The sequence below is a fragment of the Heptranchias perlo genome, chromosome 20 (genome assembly GCF_035084215.1).
Source record: "Heptranchias perlo isolate sHepPer1 chromosome 20, sHepPer1.hap1, whole genome shotgun sequence".
Taxonomy (NCBI): domain Eukaryota; kingdom Metazoa; phylum Chordata; class Chondrichthyes; order Hexanchiformes; family Hexanchidae; genus Heptranchias; species Heptranchias perlo.
Window position 1 is genome coordinate 46,140,895 of NC_090344.1, and position 20,944 is coordinate 46,161,838.

Consider the following 20,944-nt stretch of genomic DNA (forward strand, 5'->3'; position numbering starts at 1 on the left):
CCCGGGGATTACAGTGATTTACGCCCGGGGGAATACGGTGATTCACGCCCGGGGATTACGGTGAGTCACGCCCGGGGATTACGGTGAGTCACGCCTGGGGGGGGTACGGTGATTCACGCCTGGGGGGGTACGGTGAGTCACGCCCGGGGATTACGGTGATTCACGCCTGGGGGGGGTACGGTGATTCACGCCTGGGGGGGGTACGGTGAGTCACGCCCGGGGATTACGGTGATTCACGCCTGGGGGGGGTACGGTGATTCTCACCCGGGGGGTACGGTGAGTCACGCCCGGGGGTTACGGTGAGTCACGCCCGGGGGTTACGGTGATTTACGCCCGGGGATTACGGTGATTTACGCCCGGGGATTACAGTGATTTACGCCCGGGGGAATACGGTGATTCACGCCCGGGGATTACGGTGAGTCACGCCCGGGGATTACGGTGAGTCACGCCTGGGGGGGGTACGGTGATTCACGCCTGGGGGGGTACGGTGAGTCACACCCGGGGATTACGGTGATTCACGCCTGGGGGGGGTACGGTGATTCACGCCTTGGGGGGGTACGGTGAGTCACGCCCGGGGATTACGGTGATTCACGCCTGGGGGGGGTACGGTGATTCTCACCCGGGGGGTACGGTGAGTCACGCCCGGGGGTTACGGTGAGTCACGCCCGGGGGTTACGGTGATTCACGCCTGGGGGGGTACGGTGATTTACGCCCGGGGATTACGGTGATTTACGCCTGGGGATTACAGTGATTTACGCCCGGGGGAATACGGTGATTCACGCCCGGGGATTATGGTGAGTCACACCCGGGGATTACGGTGAGTCACGCCTGGGGGGGGTACGGTGATTCACGCCTGGGGGGGGTACGGTGAGTCACGCCCGGGGATTACGGTGATTCACGCCTGGGGGGGGTACGGTGAGTCACGCCCGGGGATTACGGTGATTCACGCCTGGGGGGGGTACGGTGATTCACACCCGGGTGGTACGGTGAGTCACGCCTGGGGGGGGTACGTTGATTCACACCCGGGGTGTTACGGTGATTCACGCCCGGGGGGTACGGTGATTCACGCCCGGGGGGGTACGGTGAGTCACGCCTGGGGTATGTCTCACAGATACCAACTGCTCTTCGGTACCTCTGTATAAGTGGTGATTCTTTCCCCAATCTCACCCGATATCTGCAGACGCTTTATCCAGCAGTCGGGAAGGGGAATCCGAACCAATATTCCCTCTCCTTTGCCTGGTGGTGGGGCAGCAGCCACCCACCTCTGGTACCAGCGGGTTCAATGCCCCCTGGTAAGATGGTGGTGCCAGAAATTCAGCGATTCAAGATGTTGTGAGTCTGCCCTGTGTGGGAGCTCCGATAAAATGACACTAGTCCTCTTATTTCTTATTCCACTGGCTCATGGCAGAACTAACAGGCTGTCCCAAATGGGTAACATTGCCAACACTAAAAGCCATACATAGGTTGGATCTGGAAAATCAAACATCGAATGCACCCACTGGTGTTCCTTGTTATGACACTTCCATGGATCATTTGACTTTAAGAACTATGACCTGCAGAAATGTTGCAATGGGAAACACATGCACACAGTTAACTGCAAACTCCTGTGGTGTGGAAAGCTCAGGTCTGGATCCTTATTCAAAGAAACAGCTGCCTGAAATCGGCTGCAATCTTCCCTGACTGTCGAGGGAGAGTTACTTAAAGATGGGGCCAGGGAATAATTAAATAAGAAACTAGCTCAGTTCTGAAAGACGTGTGAACAGTGCATCTTTGTTTACAATCCCAATCATGGTCGAAACTCAATTTGATGGGAGTCCATCGCTCAACTATTGTGGAGTTTCAGCCACAGACACACAGACCAGCGACAGAATGGGGGGGTGTCGTTATACAGAGATGGGGGGGGAACAACCATCCCATTCATTGTAAAAGGGGACACCAACCATCCTGCTCATTCGGAAGAGGAGAGCAACAATTCCTCTCATTGGAACAAGGTGAGGAGGGGCAACGATTCCACGATTTGCAACAATGGGGTCATCAATCTTGCACATTGCGAAGAGTGGCAAGATAAATCTTCCCATTGCACAGAGAGAGGGGAGGCAGGATCCAGGCTCAAACGTGGGCAGGATCTACAAATGGCGCCTGTGGAACTGTCCTCCAGGAGGGGAGCGCACAGCACAGGAAGGAAGACAATTCCAAAGAACATGATCGGGCTTCCAGCCGATCCTCCAGGATCTCCGCCTGACAGTGGGATGAAGTCCAGGATTGTAGTTGCAGCAGCTTGAGCTCTGCTGCAGAGTGGATTAGGGTTGGGGAAGGTTCTTTCTGACACCCGGATCGGGAGGTGAACACATTTCAAGTGCAGCTTAGTCAGCCACGAGACTCAGTTCTGTTTATGTGCCAGTGAAGCACAGCCCACCATAAAGACGATTACTAGAGTCGAGTAGCCCAACTCTCAGCCCCAATGACATAAACTTATTGCCTTAAAGGCAAGTGTGTGTACCACTAAATTCACTTGGTGCATATTTAATACATGTGGCCCAAATATCTGCCATCAGCATTGCCTGGGCAATTCTGTGAGGTGCACGGGAGAAGGAATCTGAAGAGCAGGGCAAGAGGGTGAAAATAAGGTCCCTGGTAAATCCCATGTCTGTGCCTTTAAGAGAAGGAGGGAAGAAAAAGGGAGAGGACAAATTGACAGTTCTCGCCCCCAAGCTTGTGCTGATACTCAGCAATCCTGAAAAACAAATTCAGAAATGTGTCAGCTGAATCATTGTTCTCAGAACGGGAAAGTCATCTGATTTAGAGAAATGGGAAAACTCAACGTGGTTCAGGAGCATCTCTTGCACCGACTGGCCCACAGCGTGCCAGGGAGAAGGGGACAAACGGATAACAACCTTCTCACCTAACTGAGAAAACTTCACACTTCACCTCGGGGACCTTGTGCAAGACTCACCATTGTCGTCCAGCAGAATGTTCTCTGGCTTCAGATCCCTGTTGGGGACCAGAAAACAGCAAAATGAGATGGACCCGCACAAACTTCACTCTGTTACAGTCTTGACATTATTCGACTGGTCAGCTCCAGTCTGGTATCAGTACATTCTAATGCTGACCACAAACAAGCCACAAGATTCCCTGTAGCTGGCCGCTGTACTTTGAGGTTTTATTAACAGCGGTCATGCTAAAATCTCTTGTTAAAATCTATCTATTAGAACATACTTGGTCACTTCTCCTAACTCTCACACAGCTGCTGGCTGAAAGCTTGCTCTCAGTTGGTGTGCCTTGGTGTGTTTTCTATGTCTCAAGTGCTATGTCAGTAGAACTCTGTTAAAACACAAGTGTACACCTCTTCTTTCTTATTCACATCCAGTAATTTTAAACATTTTTCTTCCTTTTTCCTGCCGTTCTTCATTCTTCATCGACTGACTCCCTGCACTGCTGTCCAGCTGAAAGGGCTTTGAAAAACATGAATGACACTGAATCTTTTTAAAAGTGCTCAATGTGTTTAAGGAACTTCTCGATAATTCCCTTGCACAGTGGGAATCAATACCAGGACAATCAGTGCCGAAACTGAATGGGAAGTCACGAAGTGTTCTTACCTCTGCACCCAAACCTTTCAATTGACTTTACATGTTTTGGAATTTCATCAATGATAGATTTCCCCTGTGTTATTATCTGAAATCAGACAGATCCTCCCCCCACCCACCCCATCCAATTAAGTGTCAATGAAGTTATTTTGAAAGTCGCTCCAACATTTAAGGGTTGCAGGAAAATATTGTGCTCGTTAACACTGAAACCATGGAGATCCCTTATCTTCAATACTGCTGCCAACAATTTCACCTTCAGCAAGGAAATCTCACCCTTCAGTGCACTCCTCTGACCTTTGTGGCACCCCTCTCACCTTGGGGGCACCCCTCTCACCTTGGGGGCACCCCTCTCACCTTGGGGGCACCCCTCTCACCTTGGGGGCTTTGTTGTGGCATCACTGACCATCTCCTCTTCTCTCTCTGAGTTGATCCAGCCAGACGAAGACAGGTCATCTCAAGGGGGAATGACGTGTCTTGTCACGTGGTACGTACGGAGGGAAACAGTGACCTCAGTAGCAACAGCATCATCTAAAATCTGCCTCCCCCTCCCCTCAAATAGTTGGGAGAGGATTTATCCAAGGCTGAAAGTGCACTGCTTTAGTTAAATGTAAAACCAAGTTTCATAATCAGGCCTCGGGTGCTCAGCAATGCTCAGGGGTCATCAATGAAGGTGCCCGAGTTTTACTCGGTGAATTTAGCAGATTCAAAACAAACCCGAAGGTGATCTCATCGTTCCTGGCACCAATCGGGATGGATGACACCAGATGGAGGTCAGATTACAGCAAACCACTGCTGGTACCCTGATACACATTGTTCTGTTGCGCCCGATGCTACTTGGTTATTTTACTGGAGCTGGCACTGTGCCACCTCAAGTGGCGAGGTCACGTAGGTGGGGCCCACACACTCACTGCAGAGCAGAGCAGAGCAGAGCAGACTGGCATTCAGCGGGGAGAGAGGATCAAACACCAGAGGGACGCAGTTTCAAATTCTGATCGGAGTAGGCAGGGTTAATCAGGCAGAGCTTTCTCAACCAATGGACAATCGAGTTGTGGAATAAGTTATCACCCGCGGAGGTCATGAAAGGATAGAGTGGTGGGTTCTCAATTGTGTTCAGCCACGGCCCACTTCCTCCAGTCAACCTCACCGAGGATTAGGACTTGTTTCATGAGTCATAACAATTACCGTTATTATTCCGACAGTTGTGTCCCTTTCGTGTTATCAGATTAAACCCAGACGACAATTCGCCACATTTTCTTCTCTGAGTTTTGCATGGAGATTGGCCAACTCTATTTTATCTGCTACGCACTGAAGGAAAATAGTGATTTAAATTTCCTCTCATTTAACGTTCTTGAAGAAAATCAGACCAGCGATCGCAAAACTCTGCACTCAAATATGCTGAAAGCCATTTACTCCAGTCAATAAGTCAACTCTTAAATTTCTGGCCAGGCAACCATCAATCACTTCTGTGCATCAGCAGGAGTGAGCGATTAGGGAGAAATTACATCATGGAAACAGGCCATTTGGCCCAATCAATCCCTGCTGGCATTTCATCCTCCACAGGAGCAATAGTCCGAATCCCATGAGTCCACTCTGTTCCCCGAAACCTTTAACCCCGCCCTGTCCATCAACCACCGAGCTAAACGATTCTTACATGTTGCTGGGAAGACTCAGCAGGTCAGGGCAGCATCAGTGGAGACTGAAAGAGAGTTCACGTTTCAGGTCGATGACCTTTCGTTAGAACTGCATGAAGCTTCTTCCAGTTCTGATCAAAGGTCATCGACCTGAAACATAAACTGTTCCTCTCTCCAGAGACCGGCTGAGTGTTTTCCAGAATTTTCTGTTTTTATTTCAGATTTCCCGCATCCGCGGTATTTGGCTTTTATTCTTTAACGTTGACTGGTTGAAGTGAAAGCTTGCCATTGGTGAAACAGAAGTCTACTAACAAAGAGATCCATGCCCATATTAACTCGTGTCTCAAGGCCAATGCGGTCCGCAGAAAGTGGTTCAAAGCTGGTCAGGAAACAGCCTCATGGCCAAGGCGAGAAATGATTTCAAGAGACGATGAAGGACATGTCTGGAGTCAGATAGGTCGGTGGGACTAATCTATCGAAACGGGGCGAAAGGCCTCTTGCTGTTCCAGAACTTGTTTTACTCGGCAACTTTGGATTCACCAACAACTTCTCTTGATGGAGTTTCGCTGTTAATTCCAAGGACTGCAGCCTCACTTACCTGTACACAATCCCTTCCCGATGAAGGTGATCCAGGCCGCAACAGATCTCAGCAGCATAAAACACAACCCGTTCCTCTTCGAATCCTGGGTTTCCCATGTTGTAAATGTGGAACTTCAAATCGCCTCCATTCATAATGGTTAAGACTAAACACAGTGCATCTTTCGTTTCATACGCATACGCTAAGCTCACCTAAAAAGGCAGATATCGCAAAATTAAACCTTTGTAAATTGCCCTGAATAGGCGAGGTATGACAGCTATACATGTACAAAAGGTTTACCCCAAAAGACCCACTCATGAGATGACTAACAACACACTCCGACGCCTGCAGTATCTAAACACTAACACACTCCGACGCCTGCAGTATCTAAACACTAACACACACCGACCCCTGCAGTATCTAAACACTAACACACTCCGACCCCTGCAGTATCTAAACACTAACACACTCCGACCCCTGCAGTATTTAAACACTAACACACACCGACCCCTGCAGTATCTAAACACTAACACACTCCGACCCCTGCAGTATCTAAACACTAACACACTCCGACCCCTGCAGTATCGAAACACTAACACACTCCGACCCCTGCAGTATCTAAACACTAACACACTCCGACCCCTGCAGTATCTAAACACTAACACACACCGACCCCTGCAGTATCTAAACACTAACACACACCGACCCCTGCAGTATCTAAACACTAACACACTCCGACCCCTGCAGTATCTAAACACTAACACACACCGACCCCTGCAGTATCTAAACACTAACACACTCCGACCCCTGCAGTATCTAAACACTAACACACTCCGACCCCTGCAGTATCTAAACACGAACACACACCGACCCCTGCAGTATCTAAACACTAACACACTCCGACCCCTGCAGTATCTAAACACTAACACACTCCGACCCCTGCAGTATCTAAACACTAACACACTCCGACCCCTGCAGTATCTAAACACTAACACACTCCGACCCCTGCAGTATCTAAACACGAACACACACCGACCCCTGCAGTATCTAAACACTAACACACTCCGACCCCTGCAGTATCTAAACACTAACACACACCGACCCCTGCAGTATCTAAACACTAACACACTCCGACCCCTGCAGTATCTAAACACTAACACACTCCGACCCCTGCAGTATCTAAACACTAACACACTCCGACCCCTGCAGTATCTAAACACTAACACACTCCGACCCCTGCAGTATCTAAACACTAACACACTCCGACCCCTGCAGTATCTAAACACTAACACACTCCGACCCCTGCAGTATCTAAACACTGACACACACCGACCCCTGCAGTATCTAAACACTAACACACTCCGACCCCTGCAGTATCTAAACACTAACACACACCGACCCCTGCAGTATCTAAACACTAACACACTCCGACCCCTGCAGTATCTAAACACTAACACACTCCGACCCCTGCAGTATCTAAACACTAACACACACCGACCCCTGCAGTATCTAAACACTAACACACTCCGACCCCTGCAGTATCTAAACACTAACACACTCCGACCCCTGCAGTATCGAAACACTAACACACTCCGACCCCTGCAGTATCTAAACACTAACACACTCCGACCCCTGCAGTATCTAAACACTAACACACTCCGACCCCTGCAGTATCTAAACACTAACACACACCGACCCCTGCAGTATCTAAACACTAACACACTCCGACCCCTGCAGTATCTAAACACTAACACACTCCGACCCCTGCAGTATCTAAACACTAACACACACCGACCCCTGCAGTATCTAAACACTAACACACACCGACCCCTGCAGTATCTAAACACTAACACACACCGACCCCTGCAGTATCTAAACACTAACACACTCCGACCCCTGCAGTATCTAAACACTAACACACTCCGACCCCTGCAGTATCTAAACACTAACACACTCCGACCCCTGCAGTATCTAAACACTGACACACTCCGACCCCTGCAGTATCTAAACACTAACACACACCGACCCCTGCAGTATCTAAACACTAACACACTCCGACCCCTGCAGTATCTAAACACTAACACACTCCGACCCCTGCAGTATCTAAACACTAACACACTCCGACCCCTGCAGTATCTAAACACTAACACACTCCGACCCCTGCAGTATCTAAACACGAACACACTCCGACCCCTGCAGTATCTAAACACTAACACACTCCGACCCCTGCAGTATCTAAACACTGACACACTCCGACCCCTGCAGTATCTAAACACTAACACACTCCGACCCCTGCAGTATCTAAACACTAACACACACCGACCCCTGCAGTATCTAAACACTAACACACTCCGACCCCTGCAGTATCTAAACACTAACACACTCCGACCCCTGCAGTATCTAAACACTAACACACTCCGACCCCTGCAGTATCTAAACACTAACACACACCGACCCCTGCAGTATCTAAACACTAACACACACCGACCCCTGCAGTATCCAAACACTAACACACTCCGACCCCTGCAGTATCTAAACACTAACACACTCCGACCCCTGCAGTATCTAAACACTAACACACACCGACCCCTGCAGTATCTAAACACTAACACACTCCGACCCCTGCAGTATCTAAACACTAACACACTCCGACCCCTGCAGTATCTAAACACTAACACACACCGACCCCTGCAGTATCTAAACACTAACACACTCCGACCCCTGCAGTATCTAAACACTAACACACTCCGACCCCTGCAGTATCTAAACACTAACACACTCCGACCCCTGCAGTATCTAAACACTAACACACTCCGACCCCTGCAGTATCTAAACACTAACACACTCCGACCCCTGCAGTATCTAAACACTAACACACTCCGACCCCTGCAGTATCTAAACACTAACACACTCCGACCCCTGCAGTATCTAAACACTAACACACTCCGACCCCTGCAGTATCTAAACACTAACACACACCGACCCCTGCAGTATCTAAACACTAACACACTCTGACCCCTGCAGTATCTAAACACTAACACACACCGACCCCTGCAGTATCTAAACACGAACACACACCGACCCCTGCAGTATCTAAACACTAACACACTCCGACCCCTGCAGTATCTAAACACTAACACACTCCGACCCCTGCAGTATCTAAACACTAACACACTCCGACCCCTGCAGTATCTAAACACTAACACACTCCGACCCCTGCAGTATCTAAACACTAACACACTCCGACCCCTGCAGTATCTAAACACTAACACACACCGACCCCTGCAGTATCTAAACACGAACACACACCGACCCCTGCAGTATCTAAACACTAACACACTCCGACCCCTGCAGTATCTAAACACTAACACACACCGACCCCTGCAGTATCTAAACACTAACACACTCCGACCCCTGCAGTATCTAAACACTAACACACTCCGACCCCTGCAGTATCTAAACACTGACACACACCGACCCCTGCAGTATCTAAACACTAACACACTCCGACCCCTGCAGTATCTAAACACTAACACACTCCGACCCCTGCAGTATCTAAACACTAACACACTCCGACCCCTGCAGTATCTAAACACTGACACACACCGACCCCTGCAGTATCTAAACACTAACACACTCTGACCCCTGCAGTATCTAAACACTAACACACACCGACCCCTGCAGTATCTAAACACGAACACACACCGACCCCTGCAGTATCTAAACACTAACACACTCCGACCCCTGCAGTATCTAAACACTAACACACTCCGACCCCTGCAGTATCTAAACACTAACACACTCCGACCCCTGCAGTATCTAAACACTAACACACTCCGACCCCTGCAGTATCTAAACACTAACACACTCCGACCCCTGCAGTATCTAAACACTAACACACACCGACCCCTGCAGTATCTAAACACGAACACACACCGACCCCTGCAGTATCTAAACACTAACACACTCCGACCCCTGCAGTATCTAAACACTAACACACACCGACCCCTGCAGTATCTAAACACTAACACACTCCGACCCCTGCAGTATCTAAACACTAACACACTCCGACCCCTGCAGTATCTAAACACTGACACACACCGACCCCTGCAGTATCTAAACACTAACACACTCCGACCCCTGCAGTATCTAAACACTAACACACTCCGACCCCTGCAGTATCTAAACACTAACACACTCCGACCCCTGCAGTATCTAAACACTGACACACACCGACCCCTGCAGTATCTAAACACTAACACACTCCGACCCCTGCAGTATCTAAACACTAACACACACCGACCCCTGCAGTATCTAAACACTAACACACTCCGACCCCTGCAGTATCTAAACACTAACACACTCCGACCCCTGCAGTATCTAAACACTAACACACTCCGACCCCTGCAGTATCTAAACACTAACACACTCCGACCCCTGCAGTATCTAAACACTGACACACTCCGACCCCTGCAGTATCTAAACACTAACACACACCGACCCCTGCAGTATCTAAACACTAACACACTCCGACCCCTGCAGTATCTAAACACTAACACACTCCGACCCCTGCAGTATCTAAACACTAACACACTCCGACCCCTGCAGTATCTAAACACTAACACACTCCGACCCCTGCAGTATCTAAACACGAACACACTCCGACCCCTGCAGTATCTAAACACTAACACACTCCGACCCCTGCAGTATCTAAACACTGACACACTCCGACCCCTGCAGTATCTAAACACTAACACACTCCGACCCCTGCAGTATCTAAACACTAACACACACCGACCCCTGCAGTATCTAAACACTAACACACTCCGACCCCTGCAGTATCTAAACACTAACACACTCCGACCCCTGCAGTATCTAAACACTAACACACTCCGACCCCTGCAGTATCTAAACACTAACACACACCGACCCCTGCAGTATCTAAACACTAACACACACCGACCCCTGCAGTATCTAAACACTAACACACACTGACCCCTGCAGTATCGAAACACTAACACACTCCGACCCCTGCAGTATCTAAACACTAACACACTCCGACCCCTGCAGTATCTAAACACTAACACACTCCGACCCCTGCAGTATCTAAACACTAACACACTCCGACCCCTGCAGTATCTAAACACTAACACACTCCGACCCCTGCAGTATCTAAACACTAACACACTCCGACCCCTGCAGTATCTAAACACTAACACACACCGACCCCTGCAGTATCTAAACACTAACACACTCCGACCCCTGCAGTATCTAAACACTAACACACTCCGACCCCTGCAGTATCTAAACACTAACACACTCCGACCCCTGCAGTATCTAAACACTAACACACTCCGACCCCTGCAGTATCTAAACACTAACACACTCCGACCCCTGCAGTATCTAAACACTGACACACTCCGACCCCTGCAGTATCTAAACACTAACACACTCCGACCCCTGCAGTATCTAAACACTAACACACTCCGACCCCTGCAGTATCTAAACACTAACACACTCCGACCCCTGCAGTATCTAAACACTAACACACTCCGACCCCTGCAGTATCTAAACACTAACACACTCCGACCCCTGCAGTATCTAAACACTAACACACTCCGACCCCTGCAGTATCTAAACACTAACACACTCCGACCCCTGCAGTATCTAAACACTAACACACTCCGACCCCTGCAGTATCTAAACACTAACACACACCGACCCCTGCAGTATCTAAACACTAACACACTCCGACCCCTGCAGTATCTAAACACTAACACACTCCGACCCCTGCAGTATCTAAACACTGACACACACCGACCCCTGCAGTATCTAAACACTAACACACACCGACCCCTGCAGTATCTAAACACTAACACACTCCGACCCCTGCAGTATCTAAACACTGACACACACCGACCCCTGCAGTATCTAAACACTGACACACACCGACCCCTGCAGTATCTAAACACTAACACACTCCGACCCCTGCAGTATCTAAACACTAACACACACCGACCCCTGCAGTATCTAAACACTGACACACACCGACCCCTGCAGTATCTAAACACTAACACACTCCGACCCCTGCAGTATCTAAACACTAACACACTCCGACCCCTGCAGTATCTAAACACTAACACACTCCGACCCCTGCAGTATCTAAACACTAACACACTCCGACCCCTGCAGTATCTAAACACTAACACACTCTGACCCCTGCAGTATCTAAACACTGACACACACCGACCCCTGCAGTATCTAAACACTAACACACTCCGACCCCTGCAGTATCTAAACACTAACACACTCCGACCCCTGCAGTATCTAAACACTAACACACTCCGACCCCTGCAGTATCTAAACACTAACACACTCCGACCCCTGCAGTATCTAAACACTAACACACTCTGACCCCTGCAGTATCTAAACACTGACACACACCGACCCCTGCAGTATCTAAACACTAACACACTCCGACCCCTGCAGTATCTAAACACTAACACACTCCGACCCCTGCAGTATCTAAACACTAACACACACCGACCCCTGCAGTATCTAAACACTAACACACTCCGACCCCTGCAGTATCTAAACACTAACACACTCCGACCCCTGCAGTATCTAAACACTAACACACTCCGACCCCTGCAGTATCTAAACACTAACACACTCCGACGCCTGCAGTATCTAAACACTAACACACTCCGACCCCTGCAGTATCTAAACACTAACACACTCCGACCCCTGCAGTATCTAAACACTAACACACTCCGACCCCTGCAGTATCTAAACACTAACACACTCCGACCCCTGCAGTATCTAAACACTAACACACTCCGACGCCTGCAGTATCTAAACACTAACACACTCCGACGCCTGCAGTATCTAAACACTAACACACACCGACCCCTGCAGTATCTAAACACTAACACACTCCGACCCCTGCAGTATCTAAACACTAACACACTCCGACCCCTGCAGTATCTAAACACTAACACACACCGACCCCTGCAGTATCTAAACACTAACACACTCCGACCCCTGCAGTATCTAAACACTGACACACACCGACCCCTGCAGTATCTAAACACTAACACACTCCGACCCCTGCAGTATCTAAACACTAACACACACCGACCCCTGCAGTATCTAAACACTAACACATTCCGACCCCTGCAGTATCTAAACACTAACACACTCCGACCCCTGCAGTATCTAAACACTAACACACACCGACGCCTGCAGTATCTAAACACTAACACACTCCGACCCCTGCAGTATCTAAACACGAACACACTCCGACCCCTGCAGTATCTAAACACTAACACACTCCGACCCCTGCAGTATCTAAACACTAACACACACCGACCCCTGCAGTATCTAAACACTAACACACTCCGACCCCTGCAGTATCTAAACACTAACACACACCGACCCCTGCAGTATCTAAACACTAACACACTCCGACCCCTGCAGTATCTAAACACTGACACACACCGACCCCTGCAGTATCTAAACACTAACACACTCCGACCCCTGCAGTATCTAAACACTAACACACTCCGACCCCTGCAGTATCTAAACACGAACACACTCCGACCCCTGCAGTATCTAAACACTAACACACTCCGACCCCTGCAGTATCTAAACACTAACACACTCCGACCCCTGCAGTATCTAAACACGAACACACTCCGACCCCTGCAGTATCTAAACACTAACACACTCCGACCCCTGCAGTATCTAAACACTAACACACACCGACCCCTGCAGTATCTAAACACTAACACACACCGACCCCTGCAGTATCTAAACACTAACACACTCCGACCCCTGCAGTATCTAAACACTAACACACTCCGACCCCTGCAGTATCTAAACACTAACACACTCCGACCCCTGCAGTATCCAAACACTAACACACACCGACCCCTGCAGTATCTAAACACTAACACACACCGACCCCTGCAGTATCTAAACACTAACACACACCGACCCCTGCAGTATCTAAACACTAACACACACCGACCCCTGCAGTATCCAAACACTAACACACACCGACCCCTGCAGTATCTAAACACGAACACACTCCGACCCCTGCAGTATCTAAACACTAACACACTCCGACCCCTGCAGTATCTAAACACTAACACACTCCGACCCCTGCAGTATCTAAACACTAACACACTCCGACCCCTGCAGTATCTAAACACTAACACACTCCGACCCCTGCAGTATCTAAACACTGACACACACCGACCCCTGCAGTATCTAAACACTAACACACTCCGACCCCTGCAGTATCTAAACACGAACACACTCCGACCCCTGCAGTATCTAAACACTAACACACTCCGACCCCTGCAGTATCTAAACACTAACACACTCCGACCCCTGCAGTATCTAAACACTAACACACACCGACCCCTGCAGTATCTAAACACTAACACACTCCGACCCCTGCAGTATCTAAACACTAACACACACCGACCCCTGCAGTATCTAAACACTAACACACTCCGACCCCTGCAGTATCTAAACACTAACACACACCGACCCCTGCAGTATCTAAACACTAACACACTCCGACCCCTGCAGTATCTAAACACTAACACACTCCGACCCCTGCAGTATCCAAACACGAACACACACCGACCCCTGCAGTATCTAAACACTAACACACTCCGACCCCTGCAGTATCTAAACCCTAACACACTCCGACCCCTGCAGTATCCAAACACTAACACACTCCGACCCCTGCAGTATCTAAACACTAACACACTCCGACCCCTGCAGTATCCAAACACTAACACACTCCGACCCCTGCAGTATCTAAACACTAACACACTCCGACCCCTGCAGTATCCAAACACTAACACACTCCGACCCCTGCAGTATCTAAACACTAACACACACCGACCCCTGCAGTATCTAAACACTAACACACTCCGACCCCTGCAGTATCTAAACACTAACACACTCCGACCCCTGCAGTATCTAAACACTAACACACTCCGACCCCTGCAGTATCTAAACACGAACACACTCCGACCCCTGCAGTATCTAAACACTAACACACACCGACCCCTGCAGTATCTAAACACTAACACACTCCGACCCCTGCAGTATCTAAACACTAACACACTCCGACCCATGCAGTATCTAAACACTAACACACTCCGACCCCTGCAGTATCTAAACACTAACACACTCCGACCCCTGCAGTATCGAAACACTAACACACTCCGACCCCTGCAGTATCTAAACACTAACACACTCCGACCCCTGCAGTATCTAAACACTAACACACTCCGACCCCTGCAGTATCCAAACACTAACACACTCCGACCCCTGCAGTATCTAAACACTAACACACACCGACCCCTGCAGTATCTAAACACTAACACACTCCGACCCCTGCAGTATCGAAACACTAACACACTCCGACCCCTGCAGTATCTAAACACTAACACACTCCGACCCCTGCAGTATCTAAACACTAACACACTCCGACCCCTGCAGTATCTAAACACTAACACACACCGACCCCTGCAGTATCTAAACACTAACACACTCCGACCCCTGCAGTATCTAAACACTAACACACTCCGACCCCTGCAGTATCTAAACACTGACACACTCCGACCCCTGCAGTATCTAAACACTAACACACTCCGACCCCTGCAGTATCTAAACACTAACACACTCCGACCCCTGCAGTATCTAAACACTAACACACTCCGACCCCTGCAGTATCTAAACACTAACACACTCCGACCCCTGCAGTATCTAAACACTAACACACTCCGACCCCTGCAGTATCTAAACACTAACACACTCCGACCCCTGCAGTATCTAAACACTAACACACTCCGACCCCTGCAGTATCTAAACACTAACACACACCGACCCCTGCAGTATCGAAACACTAACACACTCCGACCCCTGCAGTATCTAAACACTAACACACTCCGACCCCTGCAGTATCTAAACACTAACACACACCGACCCCTGCAGTATCGAAACACTAACACACTCCGACCCCTGCAGTATCTAAACACTAACACACTCCGACCCCTGCAGTATCTAAACACTAACACACTCCGACCCCTGCAGTATCGAAACACTAACACACTCCGACCCCTGCAGTATCTAAACACTAACACACTCCGACCCCTGCAGTATCTAAACACTAACACACACCGACCCCTGCAGTATCTAAACACTAACACACTCCGACCCCTGCAGTATCTAAACACTAACACACTCCGACCCCTGCAGTATCTAAACACTAACACACTCCGACCCCTGCAGTATCTAAACACTAACACACTCCGACCCCTGCAGTATCTAAACACTAACACACACCGACCCCTGCAGTATCTAAACACTAACACACACCGACCCCTGCAGTATCTAAACACTAACACACACCGACCCCTGCAGTATCCAAACACTAACACACTCCGACCCCTGCAGTATCTAAACACTAACACACTCCGACCCCTGCAGTATCTAAACACTAACACACTCCGACCCCTGCAGTATCTAAACACTAACACACTCCGACCCCTGCAGTATCTAAACACTAACACACTCCGACCCCTGCAGTATCTAAACACTAACACACTCCGACCCCTGCAGTATCTAAACACTAACACACTCCGACCCCTGCAGTATCGAAACACTAACACACTCCGACCCCTGCAGTATCTAAACACTAACACACTCCGACCCCTGCAGTATCTAAACACTAACACACACCGACCCCTGCAGTATCTAAACACTAACACACTCCGACCCCTGCAGTATCTAAACACTAACACACTCCGACCCCTGCAGTATCTAAACACTAACACACACCGACCCCTGCAGTATCTAAACACTGACACACTCCGACCCCTGCAGTATCTAAACACTGACACACTCCGACCCCTGCAGTATCTAAACACTAACACACACCGACCCCTGCAGTATCTAAACACTAACACACACCGACCCCTGCAGTATCTAAACACTAACACACACCGACCCCTGCAGTATCTAAACACTAACACACTCCGACCCCTGCAGTATCTAAACACTAACACACTCCGACCCCTGCAGTATCTAAACACGAACACACTCCGACCCCTGCAGTATCTAAACACTAACACACTCCGACCCCTGCAGTATCTAAACACTAACACACTCCGACCCCTGCAGTATCTAAACACTAACACACACCGACCCCTGCAGTATCTAAACACTAACACACTCCGACCCCTGCAGTATCTAAACACTAACACACTCCGACCCCTGCAGTATCTAAACACTAACACACTCCGACCCCTGCAGTATCTAAACACTAACACACTCCGACCCCTGCAGTATCTAAACACTAACACACTCCGACCCCTGCAGTATCTAAACACTAACACACTCCGACCCCTGCAGTATCTAAACACTAACACACTCCGACCCCTGCAGTATCTAAACACTAACACACACCGACCCCTGCAGTATCTAAACACTAACACACTCCGACCCCTGCAGTATCTAAACACTAACACACACCGACCCCTGCAGTATCTAAACACGAACACACACCGACCCCTGCAGTATCTAAACACTAACACACTCCGACCCCTGCAGTATCTAAACACTAACACACTCCGACCCCTGCAGTATCTAAACACTAACACACACCGACCCCTGCAGTATCTAAACACGAACACACTCCGACCCCTGCAGTATCTAAACACTAACACACTCCGACCCCTGCAGTATCTAAACACTAACACACTCCGACCCCTGCAGTATCTAAACACTAACACACACCGACCCCTGCAGTATCTAAACACTAACACACTCCGACCCCTGCAGTATCTAAACACTAACACACTCCGACCCCTGCAGTATCTAAACACTAACACACTCCGACCCCTGCAGTATCTAAACACTAACACACTCCGACCCCTGCAGTATCTAAACACTAACACACTCCGACCCCTGCAGTATCTAAACACTAACACACTCCGACCCCTGCAGTATCTAAACACTAACACACTCCGACCCCTGCAGTATCTAAACACTAACACACACCGACCCCTGCAGTATCTAAACACTAACACACTCCGACCCCTGCAGTATCTAAACACTAACACACACCGACCCCTGCAGTATCTAAACACGAACACACACCGACCCCTGCAGTATCTAAACACTAACACACTCCGACCCCTGCAGTATCTAAACACTAACACACTCCGACCCCTGCAGTATCTAAACACTAACACACACCGACCCCTGCAGTATCTAAACACGAACACACTCCGACCCCTGCAGTATCTAAACACTAACACACACCGACCCCTGCAGTATCTAAACACTAACACACTCCGACCCCTGCAGTATCTAAACACTAACACACTCCGACCCCTGCAGTATCTAAACACTAACACACTCCGACCCCTGCAGTATCTAAACACTAACACACACCGACCCCTGCAGTATCTAAACACTAACACACACCGACCCCTGCAGTATCTAAACACTAACACACACCGACCCCTGCAGTATCTAAACACTAACACACTCCGACCCCTGCAGTATCTAAACACTAACACACACCGACCCCTGCAGTATCTAAACACTAACACACACCGACCCCTGCAGTATCTAAACACTAACACACACCGACCCCTGCAGTATCTAAACACTAACACACTCCGACCCCTGCAGTATCTAAACACTAACACACTCCGACCCCTGCAGTATCTAAACACTAACACACTCCGACCCCTGCAGTATCTAAACACTAACACACTCCGACCCCTGCAGTATCTAAACACTAACACACTCCGACCCCTGCAGTATCTAAACACTAACACACTCCGACCCCTGCAGTATCTAAACACTAACACACTCCGACCCCTGCAGTATCTAAACACTAACACACTCCGACCCCTGCAGTATCTAAACACTAACACACTCCGACCCCTGCAGTATCTAAACACTAACACACTCCGACCCCTGCAGTATCTAAACACTAACACACTCCGACCCCTGCAGTATCTAAACACTAACACACTCCGACCCCTGCAGTATCTAAACACTAACACACTCCGACCCCTGCAGTATCTAAACACTAACACACTCCGACCCCTGCAGTATCTAAACACTAACACACTCCGACCCCTGCAGTATCTAAACACTAACACACTCTGACCCCTGCAGTATCTAAACACTAACACACACCGACCCCTGCAGTATCTAAACACTAACACACACCGACCCCTGCAGTATCTAAACACGAACACACTCCGACCCCTGCAGTATCTAAACACTAACACACTCCGACCCCTGCAGTATCTAAACACTGACACACACCGACCCCTGCAGTATCTAAACACTAACACACTCCGACCCCTGCAGTATCTAAACACTAACACACTCCGACCCCTGCAGTATCTAAACACTAACACACTCCGACGCCTGCAGTATCGAAACACTAACACACTCCGACCCCTGCAGTATCTAAACACTAACACACTCCGACCCCTGCAGTATCTAAACACTAACACACTCCGACCCCTGCAGTATCTAAACACTAACACACTCCGACCCCTGCAGTATCTAAACACTAACACACTCCGACCCCTGCAGTATCTAAACACTAACACACACCGACCCCTGCAGTATCTAAACACTAACACACTCCGACCCCTGCAGTATCTAAACACTAACACACTCCGACCCCTGCAGTATCTAAACACTAACACACACCGACCCCTGCAGTATCTAAACACTAACACACTCCGACCCCTGCAGTATCTAAACACTAACACACTCCGACCCCTGCAGTATCTAAACACTAACACACTCCGACCCCTGCAGTATCTAAACACTAACACACTCTGACCCCTGCAGTATCCAAACACTAACACACACCGACCCCTGCAGTATCTAAACACGAACACACACCGACCCCTGCAGTATCTAAACACTAACACACTCTGACCCCTGCAGTATCCAAACACTAACACACTCCGACCCCTGCAGTATCTAAACACTAACACACTCCGACCCCTGCAGTATCTAAACACTGACACACTCCGACCCCTGCAGTATCTAAACCCTAACACACACCGACCCCTGCAGTATCTAAACCCTAACACACACCGACCCCTGCAGTATCTAAACACTAACACACTCCGACCCCTGCAGTATCTAAACCCTAACACACTCCGACCCCTGCAGTATCTAAACACTAACACACTCCGACCCCTGCAGTATCTAAACCCTAACACACACCGACCCCTGCAGTATCTAAACACTAACACACACCGACCCCTGCAGTATCTAAACACTAACACACTCCGACCCCTGCAGTATCTAAACACTAACACACTCCGACCCCTGCAGTATCTAAACACTAACACACTCTGACCCCTGCAGTATCTAAACACTGACACACTCCGACCCCTGCAGTATCTAAACACTAACACACTCTGACCCCTGCAGTATCTAAACACTGACACACTCCGACCCCTGCAGTATCTAAACACTAACACACTCCGACCCCTGCAGTATCTAAACACTGACACACTCCGACCCCTGCAGTATCTAAACACTAACACACTCTGACCCCTGCAGTATCTAAACACTGACACACTCCGACCCCTGCAGTATCTAAACACTAACACACTCCGACCCCTGCAGTATCTAAACACTGACACACACCGACCCCTGCAGTATCTAAACACTAACACACTCCGACCCCTGCAGTATCTAAACACTAACACACTCCGACCCCTGCAGTATCTAAACACTAACACACACCGACCCCTGCAGTATCTAAACACTAACACACTCCGACCCCTGCAGTATCTAAACACTAACACACACCGACCCCTGCAGTATCTAAACACTAACACACTCCGACCCCTGCAGTATCTAAACACTAACACACACCGACCCCTGCAGTATCTAAACACTAACACACACCGACCCCTGCAGTATCTAAATACTAACACACTCCGACCCCTGCAGTATCTAAACACTAACACACTCCGACCCCTGCAGTATCTAAACACTAACACACTCCGACCCCTGCAGTATCCAAACACTAACACACTCCGACCCCTGCAGTATCCAAACACTAACAC

At 49.2% G+C, this 20,944-nt stretch overlaps 1 protein-coding gene across 2 annotated transcripts in view; it reads right to left on the minus strand.

The window, feature by feature from the left end:
- The window catches only part of LOC137335798 (G protein-coupled receptor kinase 5-like), a 169,579-nt gene that overhangs the window by 21,518 nt on the left and 127,117 nt on the right, over positions 1 to 20,944 (minus strand). For both annotated transcript variants that reach the window (XR_010966497.1, XM_068001218.1), the window contains exons 9-10: positions 5,814 to 6,004; positions 2,954 to 2,991 (exon numbers count right to left, since the gene is read on the minus strand). Coding sequence is in view for 1 of the 2 variants with exons in the window: in XM_068001218.1 (XP_067857319.1) it covers positions 2,954 to 2,991; positions 5,814 to 6,004 (229 nt within the window). In the remaining variant the exon portion in view is untranslated. The remainder of the gene's footprint in view (positions 1 to 2,953; positions 2,992 to 5,813; positions 6,005 to 20,944) is intronic.